Source organism: Stegostoma tigrinum, chromosome 45 (genome assembly GCF_030684315.1).
Source record: "Stegostoma tigrinum isolate sSteTig4 chromosome 45, sSteTig4.hap1, whole genome shotgun sequence".
Lineage (NCBI taxonomy): Eukaryota > Metazoa > Chordata > Chondrichthyes > Orectolobiformes > Stegostomatidae > Stegostoma > Stegostoma tigrinum.
This window is the reverse complement of record NC_081398.1, coordinates 5,528,258-5,547,131: the sequence shown is the minus strand read 5'-3', so window position 1 is coordinate 5,547,131 and position 18,874 is coordinate 5,528,258. Positions and strand designations below refer to the sequence as shown.

The 18,874-nt window shown below is 46.6% G+C and overlaps 1 protein-coding gene across 1 annotated transcript in view; it reads left to right on the top strand.

The window, feature by feature from the left end:
• Window positions 1-18,874, top strand: part of LOC125448658 (complement C1s-1 subcomponent-like) — a 54,524-nt gene that overhangs the window by 21,653 nt on the left and 13,997 nt on the right. Inside the window, exons 6-9 of the mRNA XM_059642575.1 lie at window positions 4,952-5,030; window positions 6,056-6,193; window positions 7,887-7,961; window positions 11,443-12,202. Coding sequence (XP_059498558.1) covers window positions 4,952-5,030; window positions 6,056-6,193; window positions 7,887-7,961; window positions 11,443-12,202 — 1,052 coding nt within the window. The remainder of the gene's footprint in view (window positions 1-4,951; window positions 5,031-6,055; window positions 6,194-7,886; window positions 7,962-11,442; window positions 12,203-18,874) is intronic.

Genomic DNA, 18,874 nt, shown 5'->3' with positions numbered 1-18,874 from the left:
ACTAGATTACCTTAGGATATCTTGTCCACAAGGGCGAGTTGGATCGAAGAGTCTGTTTCCGTGCTGTACATCTCTATGACTCTATGGCTATGACTCAATGTAGTTGATGCTTAAGTGTGCTCTGGGCAATTACGGATGGGAAATAACTGACATCCTTAAGCCTTGAATGAAAATTAAAAACAAAATTACCCCTCAAATGGCTGACTCAGACCATTCAGATGACAAAGCTGAAAAAGGACGTAACACCTTAATGCTGCCTCTATCCGCATGTGGCTGGTGAGTTGCTTCAGTGTTCCTTACATTTGTTTCAGATCTCCAGCATTTGCCCCATTTCTCTTTGATGCTTTTCTGTCTTTGGCTCTTAACTGCCCTCCGAGATGACCAAATGAGGCATTTAGTTCATGAGGGCTCTTAGTAAGGCGCAACAAACATGGACCTCATCAAATGACACCCACATTCGATATCAGATTTCAAAAAAGAAAGACAAATTTATCGTCATTTGGGAGTTGCCTTTTGCACATGAAAGGGTCTAGGGGTGAAATGTGGAAACTGTTGTTTGTGCTAAACAATGGCTGTACAACAAAACCCTTGCAACTCATTCAAAGTTGTTTGTAGCTTAATATGGAAATTTGTCCATTAATTTTTGATCTGATTTTTGACATGATTTGAATTATCGTTGTCACATGTGTCTAAGTACAGGGAAAAGTTTTGTTTTGAAAGCAGAGCATAGCAAACATACAGATCATAGGGTGCTTCAACAGAGCAAGGCATACAAGTTCACACTGCACAGGAGTTGTGCGAGCAGGATAGAAACAAAGAAATAAAGAAAATTACAGCACAGGAACAGGCCCTTCGGCCCTCCAAGCCTGCGCCGATCAAGATCCTCTGTCTAACCTGTCATCTGTTTTCTAACAGTCTGTGCCCATTTGCTCCCTGCCCACCCATGTACCTGTCCAAATATATCTTAAAAGACGCTAACGTGTCTGCGTCTACCACCTCCGCTGGCAACGTGTTCCAGGCACCCACCACCCTCTGTGTAAAGAACTTTCCACGCATATCTCCTTTAAACTTTCCTCCTCTCACTTTGAACTCGTGACCCCTAGTAATTGAGCCCCCCACTCTGGAAAAAAGATTTTTGCTATCCACCCGGTCTATACCCCTCATGATTTTGTAGACCTCAATCAGGTCCCCCCTCAATCTCCGTCTTTCTAATGAAAATAATTCTAATCTACTCAACCTCTCTTCATAGCTAGCACCCTCCATACCAGGCAAACTTCCTGGTGAACCTCCTCTGCACCCTCTCCAAAGCATCCACATCCTTTTGGTAATGTGGCAACTGGAACTGTACACAGTACTCCAAATGTGGCCGAACCAAAGTCTTATACAACTGCAACATGACCTGCCAACTCTTGTACTCAATACCCCGCCCAATGAAGGAAAGCATGCCATATACCTTCTTGACCACTCTATTGACCTGCGTTGTCACCTTCAGGGAACAATGGACCTGAACACCCAGATCTCTCTGTTCATCAATTTTCCCCAGGACTTTTCAATTTACTGTATAGTTCGCCCTTGAATTTGATCTTCCAAAATGCATCACCTCGCATTTGCCCAGATTGAACTCCATCTGCCATTTATCTGCCCAACTCTTCAGTCTATCTATATTCTGCTGTAATTTCTGACAGTCCCCTTCACTATCAGCTACTCCACCAATCTTAGTGTCATCAGCAAACTTGCTGATCAGGCCATCTACACCTTCCTCCAGATCATTTACATATATCACAAACAATAGTGGCCCCAGCACAGATCCCTGAGAAACACCACTGGTCACAGGTCTCCAATTTGAGAAACTCCCTTCTACTATTACAGTCTGTCTCCTGTTGACTAGCTAGTCTTTTTAATCCATCTAGCTAGCACACCCTGGACCCCATGTGACTTCACTTTCTCCATCAGCCTGCCATGGTGAACCTTATCAAACACCTTACTGAAGTCCATGTATATTACATCTACAGAATTTCCCTCATCAATCAACTTTGTCACACCCTCAAAGAATTCTATTAAGTTGTACAAAACCATGTTGCCTATCACTGCTAAGCCCATTTTCTTCCAAATGGGAATAGATCCTATCCCTCAGTATCTTCTCCAGTAGCTTCCCTACCACTGATGTCAGGCTCACCGGTCAATAATTACCTGGATTATCCTTACTGCCCTTATTAAACAAGGGGACAACATTAGCAAGTCTCCAGTCCTCTGGGACCTCACCCGTGTCTAAGGACACTACAAAGTTATCTGTTAGGGCCCCGGCTAGTTCCTCTCTCGCTTCCCTCAGTAACGTGGGATAGATCCCATCCGGACCTGGGGACTTGCCCACCTTAATGTCTTTTAGGATACGTAACACTTCCTCCTTCCTTATGTCAACTTGAACCAGACTAAGCAAACACCTATTCCTAACCTCAACATCCGTCATGTCCCTCTCCTTGGTGAATACCAGTGCAAAGTACGGTATGAGATTTGGAATTGAGAGGCCCATTTATCAATTTAATAATGGCAGGGAAGTAGCTGTTCTTGTTGGTTCAATGTTCTGTATCTTCTCCCTGATGGAAGAAGTTGGGAGAGGGTATTACTGAGGTGAGAAGGGTCTTTGACAATGTTAGCAGTTTTTCCATGGCAACTAGAAGTATAAATGGAGCCCATGGATGAGAGTTTGGCTTCCATAATGGTGTGGGCTGTGTACACAACTTTCTGTAGTTTCTCGCAGACTTGAGTAAAGCAATGGTCGGACCAAGCTATTATGCACCCAGATAGAATGCTTTCTATGGTGCTTGCGTAAAAATTGTTGGGGGTCCTTATGGACATGCTGAATTTCCTTAGCATCTTGAGGAAGTACAGGCATTGCATTTATGTGGGAGGTCCAGCCCAGATTGTTTGTGATCAAACTTGACACTCTCAACCTCTCCACCTCAGCTCCTTTGACAGAGATAGGGGTGCGTCCTCCTCCTTTCTTCCTGAAGCCATGAATCATTTATTTGGTTTTGCCGATATTGAGAGAGAGGTTGTTATCATTGCACCATGACACTAAGCACTCTATGTCCTCTGTCTCCTAAGCCCGGAAAGGCACTGCTTATATTAGCTGTCATAGCATCAGAGCTAGATGCTGGGTCATGTAATACTGAAAGATGCAATGATGTTCATTACATTTCTTGATATCGACATATATTACCGTATCTAGCCTATTTGGTTGCAAACAGTAACATGCTCACGTCAGCATGTCATGCTTCAAGTGGCCCAAATTAAGACAGAAAACCACAAAGAAAAGAAAGCACCGTACAGCACAGGAGTAAGCCCTTCAGCCACCATTCTGTGTTGATGCAACATTTTTCTAAAATACTTTTGCCTCCGTATCCCACTATTGCCTGCCTATTCATGTATCTATCCTCTGAAACATTGCTGGCGTATCTGCTTCCGCCACCTCCCCTGGCATCACATTCCAGGCAATTAACCACCCTCTGTGTAAGAAACCTGTCTTTTACAGGGTAGCATGGTGATTCAGTGGTTAGCACTGTTGCCTCACAGTGCTAGGGATCTGGGTCCAATTCTGGCCTTAGCTGACTGCCTTTGTGGAGTTTGCATGTTCTCTCTGTGTGTCTGTGCAGGTTTGCTCTGGTTTCCATCCACAGCCCAAAGATGTACAGGTTAAGTTGCCTGGCCATGATAAATTGCTATAGTGCATAAGTAAGGTAGATTAGCACTTGGGGAATGTAGTGGGGGAGTGAGTCTGGGCAGGACGCTGTTTAGGGAATTGGTGTGCACTTGTTGGACCAAATAGCCTGTTTCCACACCACAGGGATTCTATGACATAAACTTTCCCCCTTTTACCGTAAACCCATGTCGCCTAATAATTGACATTTCTATCCCAGGAAAAAGACTCCAACTCTTGTAACTTTGTAGACTTCTATCAAATCACCCCTCAGTCTCCAACGTTTAAGTGAAAACAAACCAAGTTTCTCCAAATTCTGCTCATGGCTAATACCCTCCAAACCAGGCAACATCCTGGCAAACTGTTTCTGTACCCTCTCCAATCCTCCCCATCCTTCTGGGAGCATGGTGACTGGAGTTGGACACAGTATTCTAAATGTGGCCCACCTAAAGTTCTAAACAAATGTACCACGTGCTTTCTTGACCACCTTATCCACTTGCATTGCTACTTTCAGGGAACTGTGGATCTGTACGCCTGTGTTAAGACTGAGTCTGAGATCTTCAAGCCCTAACGTCATGCGCTGTGATGCAATGATGACATTATGAGTGTGTCTGTTAATGGAATCCTGCATACAAACAGTGGAAAGTTTCAGGGAGGGGATTCCAAAGATCAGGGCCCAGGCAGCTAAAGGCAAGGGCCACCAAGTGATGGGAACGGAGGATACACAAGAGACCGGGACTAGGGGATTGCGGCGATCTCGGAGGGCCGTGGGTCTAGTGCCAGACAAAGAGATTGTGAAGAGAGTAGCGGCTGTGAACAGAGATGGGAACATGAGTTAATGTACACACAGAGGAACAAGATCAGGCCACTCGGCCCTTCGAGCCTACCCCGCTATTCAAAACGATCATGGCTGATCTGACTTTAACCTCACCTCTATACTGTTAAACTTTCCAACAGAGTTAAGTCATTCCAGTCTTGTTATATTTTAACTATAGTGTTTGAATGAAGTGTGTTTTGTTTCAAAGCTGGCAGCTTGACTAATCAAATTACATCTGGAATGCAATACCTTACACTTACTTCTGTAAATAAGAAAACATTAGGATCCAGATTATTTTCGGAATATATTTTGAGGGGGTTTGGACTGGTCCATAACAATTAGCATCTTTACATAAGTATGGTGACCAACATCACCAAACAAATGCAAAGCTGACTTTAGACTCAAAGCTGATGCATTGTTGTGACAATCTCTCTTAGGGCTATCAGACAATCCCGCACTTTTATGCAGAATGTCAAGAAGACGGGACTTGGAAGACTCCAGGGTACAGCTGCCAACGTGAGTGGGGTTCCACGTTGATTGAGAATGTCCTTCTTGTCTTGTTATTCTGCCACTGTGAGAAATATCAAAATCGCACTCACCGTGGTGATGGTCGCCAAAGACACCAGCAGTAAGAGGCCACCTGCTTCATTCATGTCCATCCTTGCCTTGTCCAACCTCCCCAAAACATTTGGTACTGAATAAGCCCAGGGTTGTGGGTTCGAACCCTAGGCTGGGTGACTGACCTATGATTGGCAAAGTAGGCATCCTCCAAATTTCTATACGTAACTCCAGCCACACACACACACACACACAACACACACACACACACACACACACACACACACACACACACACACACACACAGCACAACAGTTAGCTTTGGAATGCCCTCGCATGCTACTGAGTTCCAAGAGCAACTGGTTAAGGGCCACAAATTCCCACATTAGGTGACACCTCATAGAATGGATGTTGTCATAGAATCTCTACAGTGTGAAGCAGACCATTTGGCCCATCCCAACCCTCCGAAGAACGTCCTACCCAGACCTGCCCCACTACCCTATCCCTGTGAGCCCGCATTTCCCATGGCTAACCCACCAAGCCTGCACATCCCTGGTCACTGTAGGCAATTCAGCATGGCCAATCCACCCTAACCTGCACATCTTTGGAGACTGAAAGAAACTGCGAATGCTGTAAATCAGGAACAAAAACAGAAATTGCTGGAAAAGCTCAGCAGGTCTGGCAGCATCAGTGCAGAGAAATGAGAGTTAACGTTTCGGGTCGAGTGACACTTCCTCAGGTCTGCACCTGCATCAGAGCCAGATATAAACAATTTCCTGGTCTCCCCTAATTGCAGATGTTACACCTTTGGAGCAGGAGGGATTTGAGCCAGGCCTTATTGTTCCAGAGGTAGGGACATTGCCACTGCACCACATTAGCTGGCAATGGAGGCCAATAGGCATTGTGAGAGATAAAAGGTGGGGTTCTGTATTGAAACACCAACTAGCTAATCTTGATAACTCTATTTTATTTTCTCTTTACAGTTGTGGATTGTTCAGTCCCACCATCAATTGAGAATGGGCGGTTTGTGTTTGTCACTGAAACAGCCGTGACCACGTTTAAAGCGATAATTCAATACCAGTGCAATGAGCCTTATTATCAGCTGCAGACAGACCGTGATCGTGAGTCATGTCATTTTCAAGAAGAGTGATTTCTTTTTTGGCCAGAGGGGAAATATTTTGAATGCTACCAAGATAATATTAGTTTCATCCTAGAATAAGCTTTGCAATTACTCTGTGTGAAGTTACAGAATGTTGAGAGCTAAAGGGCAGGCCATTCTGCCTGCATATCCTGCTCCAGTTCTCTGTAACAGCAACCCTGTGAATCAGCCCCACATCTACCCCCACCCCTGCCTCATCCACTGCAACATCTTCCTCCTGATTTGGTTTGAAGCATTGTTGTCACGTCCCGGAATACAGTGAAAAGTATTGTTTTGCACGCTAAGCAGACAAAATTTACCTTACACAAGTACATCAGTTTAATAGAGCAGAATGGAGAATATAATGTTTCTGCAATAGAGAAGGTGCAGAGAAAGGTCAATTCTAATAAATGAGGGGTCCATTCATAAGCCTGATAACAGCGAAGAAGAAGCTGTTCTTGAATCTGTTCGTACGAGTATATCTTCTGCCCGAAGGAAGGGCTTGGAAGAGATTCTCATCAGGGTAGGAGAGTTCTGTGATGATGTTGGCTGCCTTCCTGAGGCAGCAGGAATTGTAGTTGGAGTCGGAAGGTTGGCTTGTGTGAGGGACTGGGCTCTGTTCGCAATTCTCTGTAGTTTCTTACGGTCCTGAGCAGAGCAGCTGCCGTACAAAGCTGTGATGCATCTGGATAGAATGCTTTCACTGGTGCATCCATGAAAATTGTTAAGATTCTTTACAGACATGCCGAATTTCCTTAGACCCCCTGAGGAAGTAGAGGCGTGGTTGTGCTTACTTCACTATAGCACTAAGGTGAGTGGACCAAGACAAGGGAATATTCAATGGGTGGCAGGACACTAGGAAACTCAGATGAACAGAGGGAACTTGGGGAGCTTGTCCACAGACCCATGAAGGTGACAGGGCAGGTTAAGGGGTGGTTGTGAGGCATATGGCACACTTACCTTAATTAATCTTGACACAGATTGTAAGAGCATGTAGATTATTTTGGAGCTGTATATGATTTTGGTGAGGCCTTAGCTGGAATGCTGTGGGCAGTTCTGGTCCACACACTATAGGATGGATACCACCATACTGGAGAGGGTGCGGAGGATATTCACCAGGATGTTGCCCTGGGATGGGGCATTTCAGTGATGGAGAGAGGCTGGATAAGCTCAGGTTGTTTTCTTTGGAGCAGAGATGGTTAAGGGGGTGGAGGGGGTGAGGGAGGAGCCTGATAAAGGTGTGTAAGATTCTGAGGGGCATGGACAGGGTAGATAGGAGGGAAATGTTCCCTTGAGTTGAAGCGTCAATATCAAGGGTGTAAAATGCTAAAGTGAAAGGCAGAAGGGGGTTTCAGAAAGTGATTTCTCACCCAGAGGGCGTCGAGAATCTGGAATGCACTGGCCTGGGAGGGTAATTGAGGTGGGAGACCTCTCAACCTTCACCTGGATGAGTCCTTGGGCTATCATAATGTTCATGGCTATGGACCTAGTGCGAGAAAGTGGACCTAATATATTTTTGTCTCTGCAGACCTAAAGGGCCAAAGGACATTCGCTGTACTGGACAGTTCAATGATACACTTCTTTTCAGGGCTCAAATTAAAACCAAATCTGGTGGAAGGGGGTGGGACTCCAATCGTTGGCTCTGTCATTGACAAATGCATCCGCTCTCTTGGCAGGAAACTTCCACTGCACGGTTGAAGCAACATGGGAAAATAACGTGACAGGCCAAGTCCTCCCGAAATGCACCCCAGGTAACCATCCCTGACAAAATAGGGACGATTTGTAACGAGGGGAATGGGCACGGTTGCGCAGAACTCAGTCCTTCCCAAAGGAAAAGGGAGAGAGGCATGCGGTGAGACCTTCTACTCTTGCGCTCACCAGGGCACGAATGCAAGAGCGCCAAATTTCTCACGGGCGCAGCGATATACACCATGGAGAAAAAGGGTGTCAACTAGCCGGAAAGCCGGCCCTGATTGGTTGATAGGTTGCCACGGAGAAGGCAGTAGTGGTGGGGGGTGCTGTTGGCTCACCGAGCTGCCAGATGATTTGGAAAAAGTGCAAGGCTTCATTTTGTAATAGATTGCATTTTGCAGATTTTAACCCCTTAGCTTTCCTTCTCTGTCACATTTATTCTGGACATCTATCACCCAAGGCAGTCTCAACAATGGGGCATTCGATTTGATTTATTGTTGTCACATGATACAGGGAAACGTTTGTTTTGTGTGCAGCCCAGGCAGATCGTACCATACCGACTATGTAATGGTAGTAGAACATATGGAGTTACGGCTACAGAGAAGGCATACAAGGTCGATAGTAAATTTAAAATTCGAGATGTCCGTTCAGAATTCTGATTACAGCAGGGAAAATGCTGTGCTTGATTCTGTTGGTTCGGGTTTTTAAGCTGTTGTATCTTCATCCTGATGGAACAGTTTGGAAGAAATTACAACCGGAGTGGGAGGGGTCTTTGAAGATGTTGGCTGTCTTCCTGAGGCAATGAGAAATATAGTTGGAGTCAAGCGATGGAAGGCTGGTTTGCATGATGGACTGCACTGTGTTCAGAACTCTCTGTAGTTTCTTACAGTCCTGGCAGAGCAGCTGCTGTACCAAGATGGAGTGCTTTCTGTGGTGCATCTATAAAAATTGTTCTTGCCGAATTTCCTTAGCCTCCTGAGGAAGTAGAGGCATTGTTGACTGTAGCATCAACATGGGTGGACCACGATAGATTGTTGGTGAATGTCATTCCGAGGAACTTAATGCTCTCGACCATCTCCACCTCAATTATCATTCCGAGGAACTTAATGCTCTCGACCATCTCCACCTCAATTGTCATTCCGAGGAACTTAATGCTCTCGACCATCTCCACCTCAGCACCATTGATGTAAACAGGAGCTGGCCCATCACCTTGCTTCCTGAAGTCAATGGCCTGTTGTTTTGTTTTGCTGACGTTGAGGGAGAGATTAATATCTCTACACCACTCCACTGCATATTCTATCTCTTTCCTATATTCTTGTCTTGTCATTGTTTTGAAATTCGGCCAACAACAGGGGCGTCCAAATGGTGTCCCTTACAGCAAAATGTGGTGAGCTCAATTGGCTGTCTTGTAGTGTAGAGCGATGCCAATTTTGTTGGTCCAGTTCCTGTACCAGCTGAGGTTACAATGAAGGGTTGTCCTCCTTCTAAGCCTCCCCCTAGGCCTGAGGTGCAGTGACCTTCAGATTAAACTTGCATCAGATATCTCTATCCTCAGCAATTTGTAACATCCTCCGCAGTCCATTCACTCATTAAGACAATTGCTTTTTGTTTTAAAATCAGGTGGAGGGGAGGTTTATCTCTTGGCTTTAATGGAGGTTGACTGAGGCTTGTTTGGGCTCGTGTATTTCTTTGCATTTTGTCTTTCGTCCCCCTGTCAAGTGAATTTTGAAGGCACGATCCTGTGATCAAAACGCACATTGTTTCGGTGACGCATGGTACGGCATCCCTTCGGTTTGCTGTGTCTGTTTTTAAATCAGAACTGGGCCCACTGTGTCTCCAAATCACCAAATATCACAGCCCATTTACCCTTCGAGGAGGCTTCTCCGGTCGGTTCAGGCTGAATGCATTCACAAGAGATGTGGAGAAGAGCAAACGGTCTGGGGGGTGTCCCTATGGGAGATAGGAGCACGAATAGGCCATTCTACCCATCATGGTTGCCCCTCCATTCAATATGATCACAGCTGATCATTGAGCAAAATTGCCTAATCTCGCCCTCCCCAATAATCCTTGATCCCTCAAGCCACCAGGGCTACACCTACCTCCTTCTTGAAAACTCACAATGTTTCGGCCCTGACTGCTCCCTGTGGATTCCAGTGGCTCACCTTTCTCTGAATGGGCTAGAATCAAGGTTGGAGTTGGGATTACAGGCATGCCGACTTTCCTCAGCTTCCTGAGGAAGTAGACATGTTGTCGTGCTTTCTTGACTGTAGCATCACAGTGGATGGACCAAGACATATTGTTGGTGATCATCACTCCTAGGAACTGATGGTCTCAACTATCTCCACCTCACTTCCATTGATGTTGACAGGGGATTACAGTCAGCGAATAGATTGTTGCCATAAACTCATTGGAGTTTAGAAGAACGACAGGTGACCTTATTGAAACAGACAAGATTCTTAGGGGGACCGGACAGGGAAGATGTTGTGAGGTTGTTTTCCCTTGTAGAAGTTTGTAGGACCTGAGGAGCATTATCTCAGAATAAGGGTTTTCCCAATGAAGACAGAGATGAGGAGAGATTTCTTCTGTGTAACTGTGGAATTCTTTACTGCAGAGGGCTGTAGAGGATGTGTTCTTAAGTACGTTTGAGAGTGAGATGGATTTTTAATCAGTAAGGGGGATGTTGGGTCATTTGTGAAGAAAGGTCACTGGACTTCATCTGCACAGAGTTTGCATGTTCTCCCCACATCTGTGTGGGTTTCCGCTGGGTGCTTCAGTTCCCTCCCACAGTCCAAAGATTGGGTAGATTGTCTGTCCAGGGAAGTGCAGACTGTGTAGGATAGCCATCGTCAAAACCCCGTGCGGGGTTATGGGGATGCAATGGGTCTTGGTGAGATTCTCTTCAGTGGGTCAGCGTCGAGTCAACGGGCCGAACAGCTTCTTTCTGCACTGTAGGGATTCTTTGATGCTGTGATTCCATAATTTCATAATTCTATGATTCTATGATTCCATAATTCAAGGATTCTAGCTTCTATTATTCCATAATACCATGATTCTACTACTCTACAGTTCCATGATTCCATGATTCTGTAATTCAATGGTTCCATAATTCTATGATTCCATAATTCAATGATTCTACAATTCTATAATTCCATGATTCTTTGATTCTAAGATTCCATGTTCAATGATTCCATGATTCAATGATTCTACAGGTATACAATTCCATGATTCTATGAGTCAATGATTTCACAATTCTATGATTCAGTAATTTGATGACTCGAAATGCTAGCTCTGCATTTTCTGTCCACAGACACTGCCAGGCCCTGCTGAGTTCCTCCAGCAATTTCTGTTTCTATTTGAGATTTCCAGCATTAGTTTTAATCTCAGGGAATTGAGAGTTGCGAGGAAAAGGTGTGGAATTGAAGAAGGCCAGATGAGTCGCTGGCGATGGGCTGAATGGCCCGCTCTTACTCCCACAGCTGTGACAAAGGGTCTAAGCTTTTCCCACTCCTCTGTGTCTGTGTGTGTGTGTGTGTGTTGCAGTGTGTGGAAAGCCCAGCAATCCACTGATCTTCGGCGAGAGAGTTCTCAAGGGGTCGGTGGCGAAGAGGGGCAACTTCCCCTGGCAGGTGCTGATCCAGAATCCGAGGGGAGCTGGGGCACTCATCACAGACCAATGGGTGCTGACGGCTGCCCATGTGGTCTACAAGACGTCCGGCCTGTCCATGATCGCGGGCATCACTGACACCAGGAAGGCGAGGGAGGGCATTCGCCTGGTCGCCGATGAGGTCTTCATCCACCCAGGTTACAGCCCACCACAGGGCGAGGCCTACAACTATGACCACGACGTGGCCCTGGTCCGCCTGAAGTCCAAGGTCCAGCTGGGACCTGACCTCTCGCCAATCTGCCTGCCAGCCCGCAACGCTCGCCACGCTCTGCCCACCGGCAAGGTGGGGCTAGTTTCTGGCTGGGGGGTGACTGAGAATGACACGCTGCCCGACAAGCTCATGTATGTCCGGCTGCTGGTGAGGGACCTACAGTTGTGCAGGAATCAGACGTCCGACCTCCACGTCACCATCACTGACAACATGATCTGCGCTGGCGACGAGGGAGGGGCGGACAGCTGCCAGGGCGACAGTGGGGGGGCATTCGTCTTCGCCCGTCCCAAACCCCGACGCAATGAGTTCTTCGTGGGAGGCATCGTCTCGTGGGGAGTCAACTGCGGCACCTTCGGTTTCTACACCAAAGTGGCCAATTACTTGGACTGGATTGAGGAAACAATGAGAGATAATGAGCCCCTTCTGTAGCGTAGCGCCACATTGGCACCTAAATCCATTATCTAAAACTGTGCTTAGGCCTTGCACCGATTAAAATGGATGTCTTGCACCCACGATGTGCTTCTTGTGTCATCTCATGCTCCATATACCAGAAATGAGGTGTAGAACCCACACTTTCTCACATTGGTTCCCATCTGCCACTTCTTAGCTTTCACTCTCCTAGTCCTTCTGCAGTCTCTCCCCACTTCCACAACACTGCCCATCCCTCCACCTAGAGTCATACAGCACAGAAACAGACGCTCCGGTCCAACCAGTCTATGTCGAACGTAATCCCAAACTAAGCTAGCCCCACCTGCCCACTCCTGGCCCATATCCCTCCAAACCTTTCCTATTCATGTACTTATCCAAATATCTTTGAATTGTTGTAACTGTACCCACATCCAACACTTCCTCTGGAAGCTCATTCCACATGTGAACCGCCCTCTGTGTAAAAAACGTGCTCCCATGTCTTATTTAAATCTCTTTCCTCTCACCTAAAAATGTGCCCCCAAGTCTTGAAATCCTCCATGCCAGGGAGAAGACCATTAATACACCTCACCATTTTATAAATTTCTATAAGGTTGCCTCTCAACCTCCTATGGTCCAGAGGAAAAAAGTGCTAACTTATCTCGCCTTTCTTTATAACTCAAACTTTCCATACCTGGCAACATCCTGGTAAATCTCTTTGGAGCCATCTCCACCCCTGTAACTGGGCAACCTATCTTTGTGTTATCTGTAAACATAGCAAGCGTGCCTTTGTCCAAATTGCTAATTTATAAAATAAATAATCGTGGTCCCAACACAGCCCTCTGTGGAACTCCAGTAGTCACCGGTTGCCATCCAAGAAAAGACCTCTTTATCCTTAGTCCCTGCCTGCTGCCAGTCAAGCAGTCCCCTACCCATGCCAGTACCTTGCCCCAAACACTAGGGGTTCTTGTCTTTTTCAGCAGTCTCCTGTGTGGCACCTTGTCAAATGCCTTCTGGAAATCCAAATAGATCTTGTCCACTAGTTCTCCTTTGTCTAACTAGCCTGTTACCTCCTCAAAGAATTCTGATAGATTTGTCAGCCAGGACCTACCCTTGACAAAGTCTTACCAGCTCAACCCTAGCTCACCATGCACTTCCACGTAGTCTGCAATCTCATCCTTAATAAAGGACTTTAAAATCCTACCAACAACTGAGATTAAGCTAACTGGCCTATAGTTTCCTGTCTGCTGCCTCTGTCCCTTCTTAAACACAGTAGACACTGACACTCTCATTCACACATAAACATAGCCATATACATCGAGACATACACACCCATACACGTTCACACATGCACACTCTCATTCACACACATGCACACAAAAACACACATTCACAGACATACAATCTCATAGGCTCACATTCTATCTCACTTACAAACATACACACTATTCTGATTTGGAAATACATCGCTAAACCTTCAGTGGCACTGGGTCAGAACCCTGGAACTCCCTCTCTAAACCATGTGTGGCTGTCCCTATTCCACATGGGACTGCAGTGACTCAAGAAGGCAACTCACCCCCACTTTCTCCAGGGGGCACTGTTGAATTCATCTTAGTCTCTCTCTTTCTCACACAAACTCAGGCACTCACTTACAAACACACACCCACCCGCGCACACTCACAAACACACACACACCGGCACGTGCGCACACACAACACACTCACAAACACATACCCACCCACTCACCCACGCACTCACACCCCCACCCACGCACACACAAACACATATGCCCCCCCAGCCCCGCCCCACCCTCCCCACATACACACACAAACACATACACACATACACACCCACACACACCCCTCACTCTTTCCCACCAACTCTGCTTTTTATTTTATTACCCTCAGGTATCTGTCAAACATCCTTCTAAAAGGTGTCACTCATCAAATAAATCATTCCACAGCCTCAAACACAGGGGCAGTAGGTCCATTTCACTCTCAGCATAACTAAACCTTCATTATCGACCTGACCCTGTTGACCTAAAGGCAGCATCAGAATAAATATGTGCGCAATCCCGGAAGAATTCCGAGTGATCCTGGTTGGACATTGACCCAGAGGCCTCTCGATGCTGCCGCCTGGTCTGTGTCGTTGTGGCTGACTGGAATCTTCACCAGGCCGAGCTGAGCTCTCACTCTTGTCATGTTCCTTATGGCTGTTAGTACTGAGCTGTGGTGAGTAACCTGATGAGTGTTGACCCCAGCATGACTGCCCCAAGACCTTACTGATCATGTCAATGGAGATGGTGACCGCATCCTTTGAAATGGGATCGAATATGTTGACTCGAAAAATTGCATTCCTGATTATACACTGTCGTGACTTTTCTCTTTATATGTTCACTCGTGGGATGTGGGCGTTACTCATTGGGTCTCTATTTATTGCCTGTCTCCAGCTGCCCCTTGAGAAGGTTGGCGGGAACTGCCTTCTTGAACCGCTGCAGTTCTGTGTGGTGGAGGTGACCCGTAATGCCTTTAGGGAGGGAATTCCAGGATTTTGACCCAGTGGCAGCGAAGGAATAGTGATATATTTCCGAGTCAGGATGATGAGTGGCTCATTGGGGAACTTGCAGGGGCTAGTGTTCCCAAATATCTGCTGCCCTTGTCTTTGGAGAATTTCTGCAGTGCATCTTGTAGATAGAATATAGAACAGTGCAGCACAGAAACAGGTCCCTGGTCTACGACATTTTGCCAGACATGAGACAAAATTAAACTAACTCGTTCGGCCCACTCTTAATCCACATCCCTCCATTCCTTGCATATCTCATGAGCTTATGAGCCCTTTTAACACCCCTATTGTATCTGTCTCCACCACCATCCCCTGGCAGCATGTCCTAGACTCCTACCACTTTCTGGGTAAAAAACTTGCCCCTCACATCTGCTTTGAACTTTCCCTCACCCCACCTCAAATGCATGCCCCCTAGTATTAGACATTTCAACTCTGGGAAAAGATTCTCTAACTTCTCCTTTAACTTCTACATACCAAGGGGTTGGCAGTAGGTATCAGATTGGGCCCAAGCTCTGCCTGCCACTTTGTAGGATATGTAGAACCGTCCCTTTTTCGCAGCTACACTGGCCCAATCCCCCATCTCTTCTCCATTACATCGAGGAGTTCAAACAGTTCATCCACTTGATTAACACCTCTCACCCCGACCTCAAATTCACCTCGACCATCTCTGATGCATCTCTCTCCTTCCTGGATCCCTCTGTCTCCATCTCGGCGACCACCTGGAAACTGATATCTATTTCAAGCCCACCGACTCCCATAGCCATCTAGACTGCACCTCCTCTCACCCACACTCCTGCAAGAATGCAATCCCCTACTGCCAAATCCTCCACCTCTGCTACATCTGCTCCCAAGATTAGGCTTTCCTCTCCCAAACATCCCAGACGTCCTCGTATATCCAGGACCACAACTTCCTCCGTTCGAAAACAGTCTCGATTGCATGCCTTGTGCTCCGCGAACCTCAGACCTCACACCCCCTCCCCGCATCAAAAACAGAGACAGAATTCCCACTTGTCCTCACATATCACCGCACTAACCTCCGGATTCAACACATCATTCTCCACCTGCAATCTGACCCCACTACCAAGGATATATTTCCCTCCCCACCCCTATCTGCCTTCTGGAAGGACCACACTCTCTCTGCAACTCCCTTGTCCACTCCACACTCCCCACTAACGCCATCATTCCCAACACCTTTCCCTGCAATTGCAGGAAGTGCTACACCTGCACCAACATCTCCCCGCTCAACTCCATCCCAGGCCCCAAAACACCTTCCACATCAGACAGGCGTTCATCCGCACATCTGCTAATGTGGCCTATTGTATCCGCTGCTCCCAATGTGGCCTCCTCTATATAGGTGAGACCAAGCGGAGACTCGGAGACCACTTTGTAGACCACCTGCTCTCTGTTCCCGACAAACTATAACACCTTCCAGTCGTGAACGACTTCAACTCCCCCTCCCACTCCCTCCGCAGCATGTCTATCTGGGGCCTCCTCCAGTGTCACAATGACGCCACCCACAAACTGGAGGAGTTCTGCCTAATATTCCACCTACAACCCAATGGTGTCAATGTGGACTTTACTAACTTCAAACTCTCCCCACCCCTGACCTCATCCCATGACCAACCCTCCCTCTCATCCCCATCTCCTTGACCAGTCCGCCTTCTCTCCCACCTATCCGCTTCTCCCGCCTCACTGACCAACCTCTGCCATCATCTACCTGCATCCACTATCATTACCCGACCTACTTACCCCAGCCCCACCCCTTCTCCCTCTATTTATTTCAGAGCCCCCTTACCCCTCCTCCTCCCCCATTTCTTAAGAAGAGTCCCACCCCGAAACATCAGCTTTTCTGCTCCTCTGATGCGGCCTGGCCTGCTGTGTTCATCCAGCTCCACACTGTATTATCTCCGACTCCAGCATCTTACTAGCCCTACTGGTCTGTTCTGCCATCTCATGAGATCATGGCTGATCTGGGGTCAACTCCAAATGTATCTGCCTTTGGCTCATATCTCTTCGTAGCTCTACTTAACAAAATGTATTGATCTCAGGTTTAAAATTATTCACTGATCTAGCGTCCACTCCATTTGAAGAGAGTTCAAAACCTCTCCCAATCTTGCATGTCGAAGCGCTTTCTAACACCTCTCCTGGCCCTAATTCTCAGGCGGATGCCCCCAAAATCTAGAATCTCCAACCAGTGAAACAGTGTATCTCTATCTATCCTCTCTTTTCCTGCTAATTTATTGAGGACTTCTGTCATGTCATTCCTGACGCTTCTGATTTCTGCAGAAAACAGGCCTAATTTGTATAATCTCTCCTCATAACCCCCGAAATCGAGGAATTTTTCCTGTAAATCTGTACTATACTCCCTCTAAGGCCAAAGTATCCTTCCTGAGGTGTGGTGCCCAGATCTGCTCACAATACTCCAAGTTAGGTTTAACAGGGCATCCTTGTGCTTGAGTCCTCTAGATATAAAGGTCAACATTCTGTTAATTTTCTTGAGTATTTCCTGCACCTGGTTGTGACATTTTAAAGATCCGAACCTCCAAGCCTCTTTAACCATCTATTGTATTTAACCTCACACCATCTAGGTAGTACCCAGGTATATGCTGTAACAATACAGTCAAAATTTCATTTACCGGTGTCTCATTGAAAGAACAGCATTGACCTTCAATCCTCACAGTCAATAGTTGTTAACACTTGTCAAATTGGGAGTGGGTCATACCTGGAAGCTGCAAGACCTGGATAGCTTTCTGCCTTGGGTTGATGAGCAGGAAGATGTTATGAGAATACAGGGTGACTTGGACAGGCTAGGTGAGTGGACGGATGCATGGCAGATGCAGTTTAATGTGGATAAATGTGAGGTTATCCACTTTGGTGGCAAGAACAGGAAGGCAGATTACTATCTCAATGGAATCAAGTTAGATAAAGGGGAAGTACAACGAGATCTAGGTGTTCTTGGACATCAGTCAATGAAAGCAAGCATGCAGGTACAGCAGGTAGTGAAGAAAGCTAATAGCATGCTGGCCTTCATAACAAGAGGAATTGAGTATAGGAGCAAAGAGGTCCTTCTGCAGCTGTACAGGGCCCTGGTGAGACCGCACCTGGAGTATTGTGTGCAGTTTTGGCCTCCAAATTTGAGGGAGTGCAGCGTAGGTTCACGAGATCAATTCCCAGAATGGCAGGACTATCATATGTTGAAAGATTGGAGCGACTGGGCTTGTATACACTTGAGTTTAGGAGGATGAGAGGGGATCTGATTGAGACGTATAAGATAATTAAAGGATTGGGCACTCTGGAGGCAGGAAGCATGTTTCCGTTGATGGGGGAGCCCAGAACCAGAGGACACAGTTTAAAAATAAGGGGTAAGCCATTTAGAACAGAGTTGAAGAGAAACTTCTTCACCCAGAGAGTGGTGGATATATGGAATGCTCTGCCCCAGAAGGCAGTGGAGGCCAAGTTTCTGGATACTTACAAGAAAGAGATAGATAGAGCTCTTAAAGATAGTGGAATCAAGGGTTAAGGGGATAAGGCAGGAACAGGATACTAATTGTGAATGATCAGCCATGATCTTAATGAATGGTGGTGCTGGCTCAAAGGGCCGAATGGCCTACTCCTGCACCTATTGTCTATTGTCTATTGTCTATTGTCTATCTTACAACATCATTGTCCATTAATCACTTCCTCCTGGAAAATGAGAGGCAAACCACCCATCCCTTGATGGTCAATGGAGTCACCATCATTGAAAAGCCCCATCGTTGAGGGTTCACCATTGGCCAGACAATGAACAGGACCAATGGCTATTGGCTCAGCTCTTGACTCAATGGAATTGCTCCTACCCCTGGACCAACATGTCTGGTCTCAAGACGACCCTCAGAAAGTGATGTCATAACATAGCACAAGCAAGTCAATATAAGTGGCGACAAGGCTGGAAATCCTGCAGCGAGTAACTCATCTCCTGACTCCCCAAAGCCTGTCCCACCACCAAAAAGGCACAACTCAGTCATATGAGTGAATACTCCCTAATTGTCCTGGATGGGGGCAGCTCCAACAATACTTAAGAAGCTCGACACACCCGCCTGATTGGCACCACATTCACTCTCTCCAGCACGAATTCCGAAGTTGATGGGAAA